Source organism: Giraffa tippelskirchi, chromosome 5 (assembly GCF_054371585.1).
Source record: "Giraffa tippelskirchi isolate mGirTip1 chromosome 5, T2T-mGirTip1v1.2.pri, whole genome shotgun sequence".
NCBI classification, from domain to species: Eukaryota; Metazoa; Chordata; class Mammalia; order Artiodactyla; family Giraffidae; genus Giraffa; species Giraffa tippelskirchi.
Window position 1 is genome coordinate 177,835,821 of NC_137279.1, and position 18,933 is coordinate 177,854,753.

The following is an 18,933-nucleotide window of genomic DNA, read 5'->3' on the forward strand; positions in this document are numbered from 1 at the left end:
TTTGGGAAGTCTTCAATATCCTAAACTAAATTAGGAGCTCTCCTATGTAAACCTGTACCATCTTGCACTAACTCTTATCCTGGCACTTACTACACTGCACTGAAATTGCCTGTTTACTTGCTGTCCTCTGCCCCTGATGAACTGGAACACCTTGAGAGCAGGACCCTCCTACTACTGCTAGAGCAGAGTGCCTAGTGTGGTTGTTGGCACATAGTGTGTTCCAGCTACATATTTAAGGAACGAATGTCAGAGAAAAAGGAGCAAAGACATTTCAGAGGGAATGACTACGATCAAGACTCAAGGTGTTGACTCAACTAAGATGAACAGATTCACCTTGAAAGCCAACAAGAGCTACTAGAGGGCTTCTGGGGAGAGAGAACATAAGAGATGCGGGCAATTTGGAAAAACAAGTCTCAATTCTATTTTAAGGACACTCACCATAGGAGAAGGTGTCTGGCATGGGGACCCCATGCCCAGCCAGCTCCTGGAATGTCCAGAATTTGTTGATGCAGTTTAGAATGCTCTGTGGGCGGTTGACTAAGCGGCAGCCCAGCTTCTCCAGGTGTCGCAGGACGGTGATGTCACTGTCCGACTGCACGGAGGGCGTGGGCACGCGGACAAGCACCACGTCTGGGAAAGTGGTGAGCGCCTTCTGGTTCAGCTGCAAGCCTGCAATCAGAGGAAGGAGTGAGCGGTGTGCTGGCTGTCATCTAATCCCACCAGAAGCACTGGTTCCAACAGATTCCTCAAGGCTGAAGTTAGTAGGAAGAAGAGCCTTGAAAATGGCACTTGAATATCCTGTTGTAATGAGATGCTACTGTCCATCTTATACTCCAAGCAAATGAACACCGAGGAAATACAAAAGAATGAATGGGGGCGGGGGAGGAGGGCAGTGTACCGAGAATAATCCACGTCAGAAAAATCCATAGGAGATAATATAGCCCAGTACCTCCTTCCATATAGAACTATTAATAGTATTCCCTAAAACATAGTGGCTTAGGAGGCTGGAGACAATGACAGGGAATGCAGTATAAGTCACTTAAGGTATTTTTACTGCTCTCATGATTTCATCTTAAAAGTCATCTGGAATATTACGAATATAATGAATGTAAAAATTGTCAATTTTAAGTGAACAAGAAAGGATACAAAATTATCGATATAAGTTAGAAAAGGTATATCAACATTTTAACAGTGGTAATGGGATTATAGATGATTTCCTATATTATAATTATCCATATTTTCCAAAATGTCTCCAACTGCATATTACCTTTATAACAAAAAACTTAAAAAATAATCAATCTACTAAAAGTCAATTCAATATTATGAAAAACTAGAATGCATCACAAAACGATTGATCTGTATATCCAAAGGACTTAAACCTGCATGACACTGGATGAACTGGGAGTGTTAGCTTGTGATGAAGAGTCAGAGGAACAGGAGTGCAGTCTTCAACTGTCTGTAGGGTTCCACGCAGAAGAATTAGTTGGCTTGTCTTCTGTGACCTCAGGAGAGAGAGCCGAGGAGCTATCCATAAGAGCATTATTTTGTCTGACTGCTCACTGCTGTGTCCCCAGTCCCTAGAACGGTATCTGGTGCGTGGTAGGCACTCCACGTTTGTTTAATTGTATAGAAGCTACCTAGAGATACATTTGGGCTCAACAAAAGGGATACTTTTCCGCTGTTTTAGGATGGAATGGGCTGAGGCTCATTAGGTCACTGATGGCACAGAAGGAATGTCGTGGTTAGATAAACTCACAGCAACCTGCTTGATCTCTTTCAGCCCTGATAGCCTATGGTTGGTATTACTCTTAGTAGTTAACTAGGCATCTCCAGTGCACTCAGCACTTGGGGATATAATGACAGAGACAAGAAGTGGACTGGAGAGGGCAATGAGAAATGAGTTCAGGGAATTACTTGGTCTGCCTTAGTGAACCTTAAAGGAGTCTCTAACATGCTCCACAGAAAACCTTTTAAACACAGTTTGAGAACCATGTTATAGACTTTAACCTAAAGCACCTTTGATTTCGTAAGTGATAAAAGTGCACAACCATATTAATTTCAAGAAAATAAAAGTTAACTAAGGAAGTTACTATTTCTCTATTCAGGGATGAATAACATCAATACAAAAACTCTAAGCAAAATAAAACAACAGCAACCAAACAGAAAAACCCAAACCACAAAACGACTACATGGATCTAACTTGCACAGTTTCCTCCCATTCTAGATGTTTCACCAATTTAAAGCAAAGAGAGTAAATGCAGTCATTAAGTTAAATTGTTTTTAGTACTTCTGTTGACAGCGTGAACCCAAAGAACTGGAACGTAATTCTCAGGGATGATGTCTAAAGAGCATTCAGGTTATCTTCACTTTGCCATCAGAAAACAGTATCATTTATATGTGCTTTTTCCTTTGCCACTAATAGCCCCTGGGGAAAATAATCTGAAAGGGGGAAAAAAGCAAACCCTGAGTAATATCCTCAAAATTGGTAGGAGAAGAAAGAAAAGTATTCAAGTTGGTGAAAAAGGTGAGTAAATACAGAACAGTCAGGGGAAAAGCGACAGCCCAGAACGACATTACATAATGAGGTAATATATGCAAAAATGCTTTAAGAACTACAAAATGCTATGCATATGCAAGGCACTGGCATTTTTACTGCACAGACATTCTACGGAGCAAGGTAGGACACTTTATGGAGATTTGCACCACCTGATGAGAAAAACGGCTTTGCAACAGAAAAGTGACCTAGAGAGATGAGAAGCAGCAGAAACGTCTGGCTTTTAAATCTCAACACGAGACCACAGACAAACAGTTAAACTTCTAAATGGGAAGAAAAGAATTCAGTCATTTCTGGAAATGCCAACCACAAGTGGACAGAGACAGCTCAGCCTCGACAAGCAGATTCACGTACACCTAGGAAGTCTTACCAGGACTTCATCTCTCTTCTCCAAAGGTAAATCTTTGGGCCTGGCTCATTCCAACTGAAGCCTTTAATAAACGAAGAATGGAATGGGTTAACGTGGAGCTGAAAAGGCTCTCGCGAGCAGTTACACAGATGTGGTCCCTGACTGTGCTGGCCTCCAGCTCTGTGCAGAGAGGAGCATGATGGATTTAGGGAAAACATGAGCACAACCAGTTCTTTCTCTGCCCATCGACCCAGCTCTAGCATCCATGCCACAGGGCAACGTCACTTGCCCGCGATCACTCCCATTTTCTTTGCTGTCTGTACCTTGGGCTTCCAATGTGGTGCCAGCGGTAAAGAATCTGCCTGTAATGCAGGAGACGTGGGTTTGATCTCTGGGTAGGGAAGATCCCCTGGAGGAGGACATGGCAACTCATTCCAGTATTCTTGCCTGGAGAATCCTACGCACAGAGGAGCCTGGCAGGCTACAGTCAGTCCACAGAGTCGCAGAGTCAGACATGACTGAAGTGACTTAGCACAGCACGTCATGGCACCTTGTCCAAATCAAACATTTCTAGAAGCAGGAGACAAGAGTCTGCAACTTGTGATGGCATCCGTCAGCAGGAACAGCAGTTCACACAGCCATGGCCAAGAACAGCTTGGATTTAAGACTGGTGCACAGCAAACCTGTCAGTGAATTCTCGAGCCTTTAACCACTTAGTAATCTCTCTCCCTCTCCCCATAAATATCTCCTCTCAGGAAAGGATGGAGCTTAATGTGTCACCTTTCCTGGGGTCATTAACATTCCCACTGCAATCTATGGGCCTTAAGCCAAGGGAATGAAGGGCTGATGCAGGAACTCAGAGAGGGCAGGCCTCTGCTTTGCTGCCAAGGGATGGAACGAAAGCCCTGAACCATGAGGGATTCGTTCCCTCAACAACAAGGGATTTCATGTGATTAAGTGCCCTAGTGCTCTTGGGTATCACCTTGACCTGGACGTCAGGGTGAAGGGAAAAGAGCTGAGTTGCTTCTGGGATATTTGGGGTCTCTCAGGCTCCTAGACTGGGCTTGAGATTTACTATTTGGCCTTGAACCACTTTTTTTTTTTTTTTAAATTAAAATGATCACTCTGTCCCCGAACAGGTCCATAAGATTGTGAGAATGATCAGATCCCAAACTAGTTAGTACAGTGACGAACAACCAACCTCACTTAAATCAACTTTTTGAAACCACAATATTTCCTCCATATTACTTCCAAAAAGAATAATATACTTTCATGGGTAATTATGTTCTGATTTCCTTTTGACTCTATTATTTATATTTGGAAATATTGTTAATGTATTAAAAACAAGATAGAAAAATGAGTAACTTTTCCAAAGAATTGAGCCTGTTTTTCTTCCTAACCTATATATTGGATTAAATTAATTCTACAAAACTAGACTTTTGCATTTATATGTACAACAGCAGAGAAATGCACATAATAATACAGAAAAATATCTTTAGAAATAAATCATTATTGGAAAGTAGAGCTCTAAAAATTAAAACCCATTTTCAATCATTCATACAAATACAGGGAAGAGTCAAGGATAATAAAAGGTAGAATCATTCAGATCTGAATTTGCCTAACATTTTGTGTTTGAGGGACTTGGCTAAGAACTTTCATATGTATTATTGTATTTAAATTAAAGATGTTTCATTAAAAAAAACCAGAACAGACTGTAGTTGCTGAGGGAGAGTGATGGCCTGGGAGTTTGGGGGTAGTAAATGCAAACTATTACATTCAGAATGAATGAACAAGGTCCTACTATATAGCACAGGGAACTATATTCAATATCCTGTGGATATTGGGAGTATCCACAGGGAACTATATTCAAAACCATAATGGAAAAGAATATAAAAACAGAATGTATATACGTGTATAACTCCGTCACTTTGCTGTACAGCAGCGATTGGCACAACATTGTAAATCAACTATGCTTTAATTTTAAAAAAATGACATCTTGTATATGAATCCCTGTACTGGACTATCAAAAGTCTTTGCATTTACACAGACCTGATGCCCAGTGGGTCACCACCCTTTAGATGTGGGGACACACAGCACTCATTCATATACACACATATACATCTCTGGCTTCACAAAGAAAATGCAAGCTTCAGAACTAAACTGGCAGGGCTTCCTTGGTGCCTCAAATGTTCAAGAATCTGCCTGCTAATGCAGGAGACACGGGTTTGATCCGTGATCTGGGATGCTCCTACATGCCGCGGAGGAACTAAGCCTGTGTACCCCAACTATTGAGTCTGTGCTCTAGAGCCCAGCAGCCACAACTACTGAAGCCCGTGTGCCCTAGAGTCCATGCTCGGAAACAAGAGAAGCCACCACAATAAGACCGCACAACTGCAACAAACAGTGACCCCCGCTTGCCACAACTAGAGAAAAGCTCATGCAACATCGAAGATCCAGCACAGACAAAAAATAAATAATTGATTAAAAAAAAAAACAACAACCCTAAACTGGCTTGGTGTATGCTAGGAAAAAAACACTCTTTATGTACAAAGCAAGTGGCAGAAATAAGCAAAAGAGCAGAACATCATAGCAGGAAAGCCAGCAAAGGACTTCGCTTACGGGAGTTTTTAGAACCACTACACTTGAGTAGGATCATGTTTACTACTAGCCACGGTTGGCAGTAAAGCTCAGAAAGGAATCAACACTATAACTCAAGTAAGTGGATCATAATCCATGAAGTGCTGCACGTTATCATGTTGTGTTAGGAGGAATATGTGTCACCCCAAGCATGATCTGGCTCATCCCAATCACTCTCCACATTTTCTCCGGTCTTTTTCTACCCTACCCCCCAGCATTTCCTCACACAGAAGTTATTTTTATTCTTACTATGCCACTCTTCCTTCCCTTTTAAAGGTCTTTGTTACAATGCTCAAAGAAAATCTCACCTCCACCTCATTAAGACCCACAGTCATTATGTGGCCACCTTCTCTTTCCACCAGCTGCTATTTTGAGGTCATTTAATTCAGTTCAACCTATATTGAACTGTTGTGATGAGTCAGACACAGGAATACAAAGATGAGCCAGGTGGTCTCTGCCTACCAGGAGTTTATCGTCTCCTTATGGAGAAAGATACTGACATCATTGTAATTCATTCAGTCACTCAACACACATTTATCATGTCACTCAGTCATTCAGTGAAGATTTATTGAGCACCTACTTTGGGCCAAACCCAGTGTTGGTTTTGGGTTTCCCCAGCAGGACTCCTGGAGACAATGACTGAAGTACAAGAGGTTTATCATCAGGGTGGTAATTTCAGGAAACCCTGGGAGGGGAGTGGAGAAGACAATGCTGCAAATAAAAGGTGTCTTAGGAAGTGAGTGATGACCTTGGCACCCAGAGCTTAATCCTGTTGGGCAACAATAAGAAATGGTTTAGTGCACACTCCTTGGTTACCACACCCAAGGGGCGAGGGAGCTAGCGATTTATAATTTTATATGTATACTAAGTCTGGCTGAGAGCTGATCCAGGGGTGTGGTGTTAATTCCCTGGCCCTTCTGGCTTACCATACATGTGTGGGCAAAGTGAGCTCCTGTAATCAGAGAAAGCCCTCAGGCAGAGATTCACGTACTGATGGTTAGATGCAAGACAGAGGGTAGGGTAGGGGTGCCATCAAATGTAAGGGCAAAGCGCCACGGGAGAGCCTCTGACAGTGAAGGAACAGGCATCTAGGCACTGTCTTAAGGGCTGGGCACAGGGGCTGAGGTGTGTGAGTGAAACAACATCCCTGGGATTTAAGAAAGAAGACAGACAACTGTAATTAATGTCAATGAGGTTCTATAGAGTACCTGGGTATTAAGAAGAGTTATCAGTCTGGTTTGGGCAGGGGCTGGGGAGATTCTAACACAATATTAGAAGTGTTCTAATAGGCATATATATCAGGGTACAGTGACAGCAAAGGAGGAAGGGACAGCTAGGTGATTACTTTTGAGAGAATCAAGGGAAGTTTCAGAAAGGTGATGTCAACTCACAGTGCTTCTGGCTCAGAAGAAACATGTAAAACTAATAAAAGCTTGATGTCTACCTCTTGTTGCAAAGGCATGGCAACTCATAACACAGTGAGTTCAGGACTATCCCAGGGCTATTTGCAAAGGCCTTTCAAGAAGTTGAGGCCACAAGAGATGAAAGGCAATTATGGCAAGGTGGATAAAGTTCTGGCCTCTAAGTCAGAGACTTGATTTAATTTGTGCTGTCATTTAACAGCTTGGCAAGGCAAAAAATGTCCTTGGGTCTCAGTTTCCTCTTCTGTAAAATCAAAGAACTTGAAAACCTTCCTCTCCCCCTCACCTCACCAACACAATCTTTCATGCAACCACAAAGACAACTCTCATCAAGCCCTTTCCCCCTTTCACGTCAGTCTCTCAAGACTCCAGTCTCTAAGGCCATGTCCCTGGACTCTGATCCATACCCACCCCAGTTCTGACACTGCCTTTTCTACTCCCACCTTCCGTCTCCCCTGTGCCGTAGGGGTCTCAGTCGATGGGACTCAGTGGGCAGCAAATCCCCTATCCTTGACCTTTTCAGTGAGTGTTCCTTTCCTCTTCTGTTTTTGAGTCTAATTGACCCCTGCTTCTCCCCAGCGGCACTGCTTCTTACTCCCTCCCAAGCTGTGGTGGTTTTCTCTCTCTCACGCCCGGGGTCACTGGGCTTGGAGGTAGGAGAGACGTGCTCCTTGCTTCTCATTGTGGCTTGACCATCCCCCTTCTCGCCTCCTAAAACACCCAGTCTGACTCTCATCCAAACCACCACATCTCCCTACTTGTGCAGGTCTTCTAAGGCTCCCAGTCACTCCCCTGTCCTTGAAGCTTTAGCTCCAGACTCATTGACTCTCTTGCACTGTCATAGATACTGGTGACTTCAATATCCTATGAAGAATTCTTCCAGACTTCTTTGGCTGTCCAGTGGCTAAGATTCCACGTTCCCGATGCAGGGACCTGGGTTTGATACCTGGTCAGGGAACTAGATCCCACATGCTGCAACTAAGAGTTCACATGCCGCAACTAAAGATCGTGCCATACCGCAGGGAAGATCAAAGATCCCATGTGCTGCAACTAAGACCCAGCGCAGCCAAAGAAAGAAGTCAATTAATTAAAAAAAAAAAGATTCTTCTAATGCCTAGGTCTCTCTGTTTCTTGACTTCCTTTCCTCTAAGGAGCCTGTCCATCACCCCAGCCCAGCTACCACTCCCGGTTACAGTATTGCAGACTTTATGCAGTGATCATAACTCCCATCTCCAACCACTGCCTCCTATCTTTCCAGTTCACTCTCTCGTACCCAAACTCCAGCTGCACTTTGATACCATCTGGAACTACCATGCATGGATCCCTCATCTTTTTACTACTCTTCACCCTCTTCATGCCCTCACTTCCTCCCTTACACTATTTAAATTCCATAGTGAAACACCATACATATACCCTCATGTCCTTGCACCCATTTCTTGCTTAGCTAAACCACAATCCCAGTAACCCTGATCCCGCTCTGCCTACTTCATGTGTTCTTCTGTGCAATGGAGAATGGCTGGAGAAAAAATACACAAACCTGTTGGTTGGTCTCAAGGGCATCCTTACTGCTGCCTGGTAAGCATTCTGTTTCCCTAGTCCATTCACTCTCCCTCAACCCCAAACAACCATTTCACACTTTGCCTTCTTGCCTCAAATCTTTACTTCTTCCTACCTCCTTCTCATTCTGACTCTTCCTTTTTCAATGATTCTGAAATAACTGGAAAAGAACTTCTCTATAAGTTTTCACTATCACATCTACCCACCTACCTGTACCTGTGCCAATAGGTTACCTTCTCTATTATACAGTGGCTGAAGTGTCCTTGTTCCTAGCTTAAGCCAACTTTTTGAAATATGCATTCAATCCCAACCCCTCTCAGGCATGTAAGGCACTGCTCTAGCAATTAACCTCCTTCTCCTAAATCGTCCATTTCCCTCTATCAGATCATTCACACTAATATAAAATATGGTGTTATTTCTCTCTTCTTTAATAAAAGCCTCTCAAATTCATCCTTGAGCAATATCTTAGCTCAAGCTGCTATTACAAAATACCATAGCTTGGGTGGCTTAAACAACAGACATCCATCTTGCACAGTTATGGACACAAATTCTGATATTGGGGTGCCAGCATTATTGTGTTCTGTTCCTGCTGGCAGTTAGCTGCCTTCTTGCTGTATCCTCACATGGCAAGGAGAAAGAGACAGAGAGAAAGATCAAGTTCTCTCAATTCTTGTTATAAAGTCACTAATTGGATCATGAAGACCCCACCCTCATGATCTCATCTAAATCTCATGACTCAAAGGCTCTACCTCCCAGATACCATCACATCAGAGGTTGGGGCTTCAATGTATGAATTTTGGCAGAACACGATTCAGTCCATACAAGTTATCAATCCATTCTTCACCTTTCCATTATAATGAAACTCCTGAGACAGTGTGTATATTCACTGTGTTCCATTACTTCATTGAAACTGCTCTTACCAGAGTCACTAATGCTAAGCCCACAGTTTAAATCCAATGGTCAATTCTCAGTCCTCATCTTACTTGATTTACCAACCACAGCTGAGACAGTCTCATCATGTCTTCCTTCTTTAAATATTTTCTCCACTCAGCTTCCAGCATACCACACTCTCCAGGGTTTACTTCTTTTACTTAGGATTCTTTGCTGGTTCCTCTCCCCCTCCCCAGAGCTTCCCCAACGGCTCAGCAGTAAAGAATATGCCTGCAGTGCAGGAGAAGTGGGTTTGATCCCTGAGTGTGGAAGATCCCCTGAAGGAGGAAATGGCAACCCACTCCAGTATTCTTGCCTGGAAAAAACTCCATGGACAGAGGAACCTGGTGGGCTATAGTCCATGGGGTTGCAAGAGTCGGACACGACTGAGTGACTAAGCATGCGTTCTCCCTCTCCTCAACCACTAAACAGTGGAGTGCCCCAGAGCTCAGTCCTTGGATCTCTTTTCTGTCTGTAGTCACCCCTGGGATATGTGTATGGAGATGCTTCTACTTTTGATATCCTCAGGCCAGGGCTTTCCCCTGAATTGCAACTGATGTGATAAACTGCCTACTTACCATTTCCATTTGGATGTTTAATGGGCACCTTAGGCAGCCCTGATCCTCACCACCTACCCAAACCTACTCCCCTCACACCCTTTCTATATGAGTAAATAGTAAACCTGATTCTCACAGCTGCTTAGGACAAACATTGGAACTTTGAAGACCTCCTTGATTAGTCTTTCTTACATGTCCAATGTCTGATCCAGTAGGCAAATCCTGACAACTCTGTCTTCAAAATATATCCAAAATCCAGTCACTTTTCCCCTCCTCCCCTGAAATCATTCTAGTCCAACAGTCAGCATCCTTCATCTCTCACCTGAGCTGCAGCAACACCCTCCTAAGGGATCTCTCTGCCTCTGCCCTTGCTGCCATCAGTCTATTCTCAACACTATGGCCAGTATGATCCTGTGCACATAGGGCAGGTCACATCACCCCTCTGCTCAAAATTCTTCAGTGGATTCCCAGCTCATTCCAGGGTAAGAGAGAAAGTACATCCATGACTCACAAGGCCCTATACACAGGCTCCCCTCCCACTCTCACCTCTCTGACCTCCTCTCCTAATGCTCATTCTTAACTCATTTCTGCTCTGGCCACACTGGTTTCCTTGCTGTTCCATCTCCCTGAACCACCCTATTCCCGGATATCCCAAACAGCCTGTGTCCTTATCTCCTTCAGGTCTTTACTTGAACCTCATGTCCTGGGTGAAGACCACTCCAGCCACCCTATCTAAAATTACCATCCCTTCTCTCACCCCCAGAAATGCGCTACCTTTTCTTCCTTCTTTCCTCCTTAGCTCTTTTCACCAAATGCTAATATATTTTACCTTGTTTGTATTCTGTTTCCCCATCTAGAATGTAATCTCCTTGAGAGGCAGGGATTTCTGTCTGTTTTGTTCTGATGCCTGATCAATACCCCACACATAGTAGGCAGTCAACAGATATTTATTGAGCAAATGAATGAGCAAAATCATAATAAAGAGGGAGACTGTGTCAGTTCTTAGTCTCCATTGTGTCTCCAGCACCTAGCACAGCACCTGGCCTGGCACAGAGTGGGCACCCAATTGATATTTGTGGATGAAGTAAAGGGATGAATAGGATTGTTGTGAAGATTAACTGACACATAAATGATATTAAACTATTAGGAGAAGGGGGCGAAAGAATGAGATGGTTGGATAGCATTACTGACTCAATGAACATGAGTTTGAGCAAACTCTGGGAGATAGTGAAGGACAGGGAAGCCTGGAACGCTGCAATTTATGGGGTAGCAAACAGTTGGATACAACTTAGCAACTAAACAACAGCAACAACAATAACAATACCAGAGTTATAGGAATGAGGAACCATTATTCCTGTTTATTCTTCAATGCATAGTAACTTAACTGTATCCCTTCCTCACAAGGAAATCTTGAGTTACTTTTTAATAGTGAAGGATCAAGTAGAATTAGATTGAGAATTTTGGATCCTTTTGCGGTTTTGTAACAAAACAATATAAAATTCTAATAAGGTGAAGTCTCTCTGGGAAATAGGTACCGTGGCCCACCTATCTACTGGAGAAGTTGGTGGAGTGGAGTAAGCCTAGCAGTAATGTACTTGGATGTCAGTGGACTCTCTACTAAGAAGAGAAATGACAAGGGGGATGGATGGATGGAGATGCTCTGGACCTCTCTGATGATGGCTGTATCCCTTCTATCAGGCAAGCTTAACCACTTTGGTGGAGGGTATGATAGTAACAACAGGTGATTCAGAAACCTATAAAGTAGGGCTCTGAGATCCACTAAGGACCCCCATCTACTAGTTCTAGAACGTTTTCCAACACAGTTCATGAGCTGTCCCTAAAAACAGCTGTTAGAAACATCAACATAAACCATACTTCAACCCATCCTCAGTCCTGGAGGTCAGCCCACAGTAATAAATGTGGACTCATGGGGTAAAGCATATCCATTCAGCACTCACGTCAGTCTGGAAACATTATATGGTTGGTGCTTCCACCTACGCCCTGATCTTTCCACTAGTGCTGGATGCTGGTTTATTCGGATTACAGGGTGTCAGGCACAGGCCTTTAGCGTGGACTAAGGTTAAAGATTAACCTTTGTGCACAAAGTTGAGTCTGGTACCCTTTCTTGCTAGTGTCTTCTTGCACAGTAATGGGAATCCATCCTTACTCTACAAGGCCCCTGTTCTCTTTTGGAAGGCTGAGATAAGACCATTTCCACATTCAAATTTAATTAAGATTTCTCCCCACCCAAACATTTTAAATCTTACACACCTGATTCCTACAAAGAACCAAGTGAGAATCTCCCATAACACCTTAATGTAAAGAACCTGACCTAGAAACTGCCATACAGCCACCAAGGTTTTAACTCTGAAAGTAAGGGAAGAATGCTGAATCATCCTGCTCCTAGGAGCCAAACTGTAACACATCCTCATTTCCAGGTCAACTCATCTCTTCTGCTTTGGTATCTGTTCCTGAGTTTGGGGCTATACTTGTTTCTTGAGACAGTTAATTGTAAAGACCTGTGGGTGGTCAAAACACTTGATTTGCACCAGTGACTCTGCCCTCAAATAAATAAACATCCTCATCACGAAAACAGTTATGCATCCAATCATGAAATCCCAGACACAGCAGCTAATTACAGCACAAGCCTCACATACCCACATTAGCCTCTCACATAGCTCCATTAGCCTTTAAAGGCTTCATTCAGTCATCCAACAAACGTCAACTGAAGATCTACTATGTACCTGTTCTGGAGCATACATTTGAGCAATATCCAGTCATTTAGGGGGTGAGAGGAGATGAACTTTGTAAATAGGTAAATCACAATAAAAATGCAATGAATGCTATCTTATTCGGCAGCCGATGGAAGAGAGAGATGCTTGGGGGCCAGGTAAGGAGTCAAGACAGACTTTAGAGAAAAGAAAGACTTGAGCTGCATCTAAAGGGTGAAGAAGAGTTCCCAGTGAGGCAGGGAGCTGGACAAGATGAACATCTCAGGTAGAAGCAATTTCAGTGCAAGGGGCAAGGTGAAGTCAGTGCAGGCTGATGCATGGGATGGAGTGGAAGCAAGGAAACAGAAAGTGCTGAGCCCAGAATTACTCAAGTGTTGGTCCCCAACTGCCAGCCAGCACCATGTGCCCAGGACTGGGCACATAATCATCAGATTAATATGTAAAAAGAACCTTGGCCTATGGCATATGATAAATACTCCATGTGTTTCGCTTTGAATATTCCTACGTGCATACTGGTGCCATATTCACCACCACTGTACCCTCAGGATTGAGAATAATTAACAAAAATGTGTTGAATGAATTTCAACAATGTGTTTCTAAGAAGGACGTGGCGATGCACAGATTCTCATAATGCTACATCCAGCAGGAAGGTGAAGGGAAAGTGTTTTCTACAGGATTGCTTCAGTTACCTGAAGGTCGTTCACTCCTCCCAGTAGTCTCCCCATCCCAATCTATGCTCAGTAGAGCAGACCACTGGGTTAAAAAGAATAACCATAAAACCTCGCATTCGCAGCGTTTCTTCAGTTTACTTGTATTATTCTGTTTAAAATAATTGCAGTGTTTAAATCCAAAACTTTGATCCTCTTGTTTGCATTCTACTTCAGATATAACCTTAAATTCTTATCCCTGGATTTGAGTTCCCACTAGCCGCTATGGAGGGAAGATGGGCAGTGAATTTAAGGAACTGGGGAAGTCACTGCTTGTTCTTGTCTCAAAATGACCCCTTCATCTACTCCCACATGAATCTAAAAAGAGGATGGAAAGGAGCAAAGATGTGAAGGCTGAGTAAAGGTGACACTTTAACTTCCTCAACTATCACATTACTCTGCAACATCACTGTCTAGCCTCAATTTAATGTAATTTTGTTCAATTTCATATCTACTGAGAAAGGTATTGGGCTGGCCAAAAAGTTCTTCCATAACATCTTACAGAAAACCCCGAACTTTTTGGCAATACTATAGGTTGCAGATGTCCAAGGATACACTCATTCCATTATCACTGGCTGGGAATTAGATTAGGTTGTTAACCATCCGTTTGCGCTAACTAGCTGGATAGCACTGAGCACATCACTCCATCTCTTTGATCATTAGGTTTTTCATCTATAAAATGAAGGGGTCAGAATGGATGATCCCAAACTCCTTCCCAGCTCCCACAATAATTCTCAAATAGGAAAGGACATCAGTACCTTTGTAACTCTTTCTGGATTTCAAAGCCAGTAAATTCTAGAGTTTATTTCAGAGGAATACTTTGGCTTAACCAATTACCAATGGTTTTCTATAACTGAATCTAGAAGAAACTGGGAAATAGACTGCATATCTTAATTCATTTAAATACATTTATTGAGTGCCTATCACATGAGAGGCACTATTTAGACACTGTTACAGCACTGAGCAAAGCAAAGGAACCCAGTCTTCTTATGGAACTCACTTACCTGTGCTTTAATTAATCCCCCCATGCACCACGCACCGAATAAGTCTTTTGACTGCTTTGGACAGCAGAAACAGTGATCTAATAGGTTTGTTTTATGTGTTGTGACTTGTGTGGGGCAATCACTGAATTAGCAAAAAATTAAAACTGCTTCAAAAAGTACCTGTGTTCATTTTCTTGATCGACTAGGCAAATAACTATGTAGTTCTTCTTGTAGTTTAGAAAGAAGTAACTACTGGCTTCTGAATAGATTGAGATACATCCACACATGAATTCCAGCAAAATTTTAAGACACTAAACGAAAGAGTGGAAATGTTTCCTGCAGCATTAGAATTTAATTTTCTATTTTCCTATGACTGACTGTTTAAAATGAGGTTTTAGATACAAAACAGAGAGCATTCCCCTACTCTTTCATGGAATGCATGATGGGTCTATAAATAAGAAAATGATGTAGAATGATGTGCCTGTATCTCAAAAAAAGCACCTTTACAGGCTGGAAAAAAAAATTTAAAAAGAGCAAACTCTTGGGGGTGGAAAGATGTATATACTAGATCTAGATCAGTAAAATATGACAGATCATTTCATTTAAGTATAGTACTGACAGATAATTTTACAGCTGGAGAAACCCTAACCCTTAGCTTTATAAATGAGAAAGCTGAGATTCAGAGACATAAAGAGACCTGGCCAAGGCAAAGCCAAGATACTTGTTAGCAGCAAAACTGTAATAAGAATCCAATTCTGCTGATTCCTTGTCTAGGAATCCAGTTCAGCATTAACTAACTGTGAGAAGTTTTAGCAAATCAAGACTAGAGAGAAGGAGCCCTTTATGGTTGACAGTCACTCTTTCAGACTAAATGTATATGACACCCAATGTTTGGAGTCTATTTCTCCAACAGACTATTCAATCTGATACTACTTATGAAGGTTTTTGATTAATTTATGGGTGAAACGTCTAGAACAGATATAGTCCACTTAGATATAGGTCATATTCAAAATCTCATGTGTACGTAGCCTGTTCAGAAGTTGGGACCCCTTTCCCCTGCCAAAGCAAAGTAACAAATTATGAGTTTATTTAACCAGGCATGATTGAAACAATATAAATGATATTCCAAGAAGCATTCTCAGTGGGCCCAAAGCTCCTTGAGTCCTGGACCCCTCTGGATGTCTCCATACTGGAGGCTGCAGAGACTCAAATACTGCAAGCCAGGGGAAGGTTCGTAAACCAGGATTCTTAAGCCAGAAACTGTTTAATTAGGATAATTAAGAATATCTAAAAACACACAACCTTTTGAGGTCATGGTCACAGCTGATAACCATGTCTTACTACCCCCCTCCCATGCCCTACTCCCCAGATCTCTCCAACACAGCAGTGGAGAAATCAATGTAGCCAGAATGGTCTCTACCTGAAATCTTGACTTTCCCGGAATCAGAATTTAATACTTTCAGAGAGGAAGATCAGTTTAAAGAAAACTCATCAAAGGTCTCCTCTCCTACTTTATACTCAAGCGGTGATTCTAATCTCTCTCAGATTTCTCCCCATCTGCAGATTCCTAGCTTGGGAATAATAGTCTATGCAGTGCACTGCTGATGCTTAGACACTCTTGGAAAACTTTTAAAAACATTCATCTTAATGGCAATTTTGTAAATTTAGTGTTGGCTCTTATAAATCTAAACTGGCAAGGTACTGAAGCAAGCAGAATTTGCTAATTTGGGATTAGCTTCATTTTCCTCGGACCTCCAGGCGACTTCAGGTGAATTCAAGTTCCTTCCAGACTAAGTCTCCTAAGTGAATTAAACCCAGTTCTCAAATCTTGGCCTCAGGACAGATGCTGGTGGTCAAAAAAGCTCCCAAGGTTAGGGAATTTCTCTTACCCGAAGAGGTCTCTCGGGGGAGAGCGGCAGGTTTGGGTGACCCAAAAGAGGACTTGTCCAGGGGAGGCCCGATGCGCGGGCCCACCCGCTGGCTCTCGGGGACCCTGGAGCACCACCCCACCCTCCCGGGCCCACCTAGCTCACCGAGGTTGCCGCCGACGATGGTGACGGCGATCTGGTCCATGAGCACCGCTCGGAAGCGCACGTCCTGCTCGGAGCAGCGCTGCCGAAGGGCGCGCAGGATCTGCACCTGCGGGTAGTCCTCGCGGATGCGCCGGTCCGTCAGGAACCAGAGCTGGGAGCACATGGCGGCCAGAGCGGCGGCGCCCGGCGGGGCGCGGGCCCCCTCGGCGCCCCGGGCCGCTCGCTCGGGCTGGCGGGCGGGCGGCCGGCGTCCCGGCGAGCGCGCGCCGCGGCTCCGCTCCCGCCGGTGCGCCAGGCGCCTCTGCAGCCCTGACCCAGCGAATCTGCCCGGCCACTCAGCGCCGCCGCCGGCCCCGGCCAGCCAATCAGCGCGCGGCGGCGGGCGCGGGCCGGCCACGGGGCCAGCTGCAGAGGCGGCCGCGGCGGGCGGCGCCCGGGAGGGGCGGCGGGGCCGGGGCCTGCGGCGGCCGGGGGAGGGGACACGAGCGGGGCTGGTGGCCGAGGGGAGCCCCGAGCGAGAAAGGCGGCGGCGAGGCTGAGCGAGGGCATCCCTGCCCCGCGCTGGACCCCGGTGGGCGTGGCGCTGCCGGCCTGGGTGGGGCGACCCGAGCGGGAGGGGTCAGGGCTGCTATCCAGGGAAGCGGAGAGGGTGTCCCGGCTGACGGACTAAAGGTCCGCAGCTGGCAGCGGGATGCTTCCAAAAGGCCCTCCCGAATACCTAGGGGCTGGGAGCATCGGCGGCCCCTACAGAACCCGGGCACGGCCCCGAGGACTTCCTAAGGGAGACTCCAGGACCTGGCGAAGGTCATCCAGCTAGGCCTCCGGTTAGACCCTGGCCTTGGACTCTGCCCAAATCGTGGCCTGGAGCTGGGGAAGGGGAGAGAAGGAGGGAGTTGGGTTGTTTGGGTTGAGCGTCCAGATAATTAGAAGGTGCATTTCTCAGCGTCTCCGGTTTTCCCTCGGACACCCGCTCCCAGGTTGCAGCAGTTCTGGGTCTGTAGAACCTCAATGTGAAGAAAACAGATATGAGTCCTTTTAGGCAGAAGGATCACTAGCTGGTCTTCCCCATCCCTCTAGAGCATACAACTGAGTCATCATTAAACACTGTCCTTGGCCCTAGCCAATTGCAAATTCTGCCAGCAAACAACAGTGTTTGTAGCCAGACTTTCCTCTCTAAATAACTGCAGGACTGAAGTTAGCCATCTTTGGAGACTGCATTTGCTCTTCCGACTTATTAAAATATTTGTACTTTTTTTTTTTTTGGCTTAGGGAGGCAAGAGGAATTTCAAAGCAGACCAAGCAATAACAATTTAGAAATGGGGTAAGATATCTCAGGTAAGATATAGGCTCCACTATAAATATATATATATATATATTTGCAGGTGTGTGCATTTATTTACCCACTTGATGTCTTGATGTGCCTTGTGCCGTTGGAAAAGTTCTAAGTAGAAATTCAAAAATTAATTCTTTTTCAAGAATTAGTTGAAAAAGCTGCAAAGTAAATCCTTTTGTATTGCAAAATACTCCCCACCATGAATGTATTTTCTTAAAGTAGCAGGAACCTAGTGCCCCATGACTTAGTAACTTTCAAAACTATCTTCTAACCACAGATTGACTTGGGCACTAGAAGCTCTGTCTTCTACCTTGACCATTTCCTTAATGTCCCATGGTATATATTTTGTAGACCTTAATGCTTTCTACTTGACTTCTGCAGTATCATACATAGGATGGCTATAAGATGATCAGAACCATAGTTGTCTGGAACGATAATGTCTGTATGAGTCAGTAAATTTAGGAATTGCTTACAATCCATTTTCACAGTCATCTTCATAAGTCGAGAATGTTTAATTTATATGCAAATGGCTACTAAGATCTCCAGTTTTCTCCAAAACCCAGGTATGAGGAGAACAGGATCTGGGGATCCAGATGTTATCATCGTTTCTTCACTGTCTTTACTCACCCTCCCTAGAAGGTTGCTATCACCACTGTGATCTCTCTTTTCTAGGATGGATGATAAGTGAAGCCCTTGATAGTGACATATCCAGTTAGGAGATAGTTAAGCTTATGTTCCCAGGCGGTGCAGTGGTAAAAAAAATCCGCCTGCCAATGTAGAAGATGCAAGAGATACGAGTTCAATCCCTGGGTCCAGAAGATCCCCTGGAATAGGAAATGGTAACCCAGTCCAGTATTCTTGCCTAGAAAATTCCATGGACAGAATACACTGGTGGTCTACAGTCCATGGGGCCGCAAAGACTCTGACATGACTGAGCAACTGAGCACACAGACAATATTTCTTCATAGATGACTCCCAAATTCAGTTTCAACCCTGACATCTCCTGAGCTTCAACAATAAAAAAACATGCTGTCCTGCCATCACCTCAGTGTCCCTGGAGCGAAACTTATCCTTTCCGCCTTCATTCCGGATTCAGCTGTCTTAAACAATAAGGAGAATGTACTGTCTCATGTAACAAAA

General features: G+C 44.1%; 2 protein-coding genes across 3 annotated transcripts in view; one reads left to right on the top strand and one right to left on the bottom strand.

The window, feature by feature from the left end:
- The window catches only part of RIMKLA (ribosomal modification protein rimK like family member A), a 34,170-nt gene extending 17,153 nt beyond the window's left edge, over positions 1-17,017 (bottom strand). Inside the window, exons 1-2 of the mRNA XM_081492342.1 lie at positions 16,461-17,017; positions 439-669 (exon numbers count right to left, since the gene is read on the bottom strand). Of these exons, the coding sequence (XP_081348468.1) occupies positions 439-669; positions 16,461-16,623 (394 nt within the window). The 5' untranslated portion in view covers positions 16,624-17,017. The remainder of the gene's footprint in view (positions 1-438; positions 670-16,460) is intronic.
- Positions 1-18,933, top strand: part of FOXJ3 (forkhead box J3) — a 228,997-nt gene that overhangs the window by 5,479 nt on the left and 204,585 nt on the right. Inside the window, exons 1-2 of one of the 2 annotated variants that reach the window (XM_081492325.1) lie at positions 16,885-17,031; positions 17,730-17,795. The gene's annotated coding sequence lies outside the window, so the exon portion shown is untranslated. Of the gene's footprint in view, positions 1-16,884; positions 17,032-17,729; positions 17,796-18,933 lie in introns of those variants that run through there. The other variant, XM_081492333.1, reaches the window with a different exon arrangement.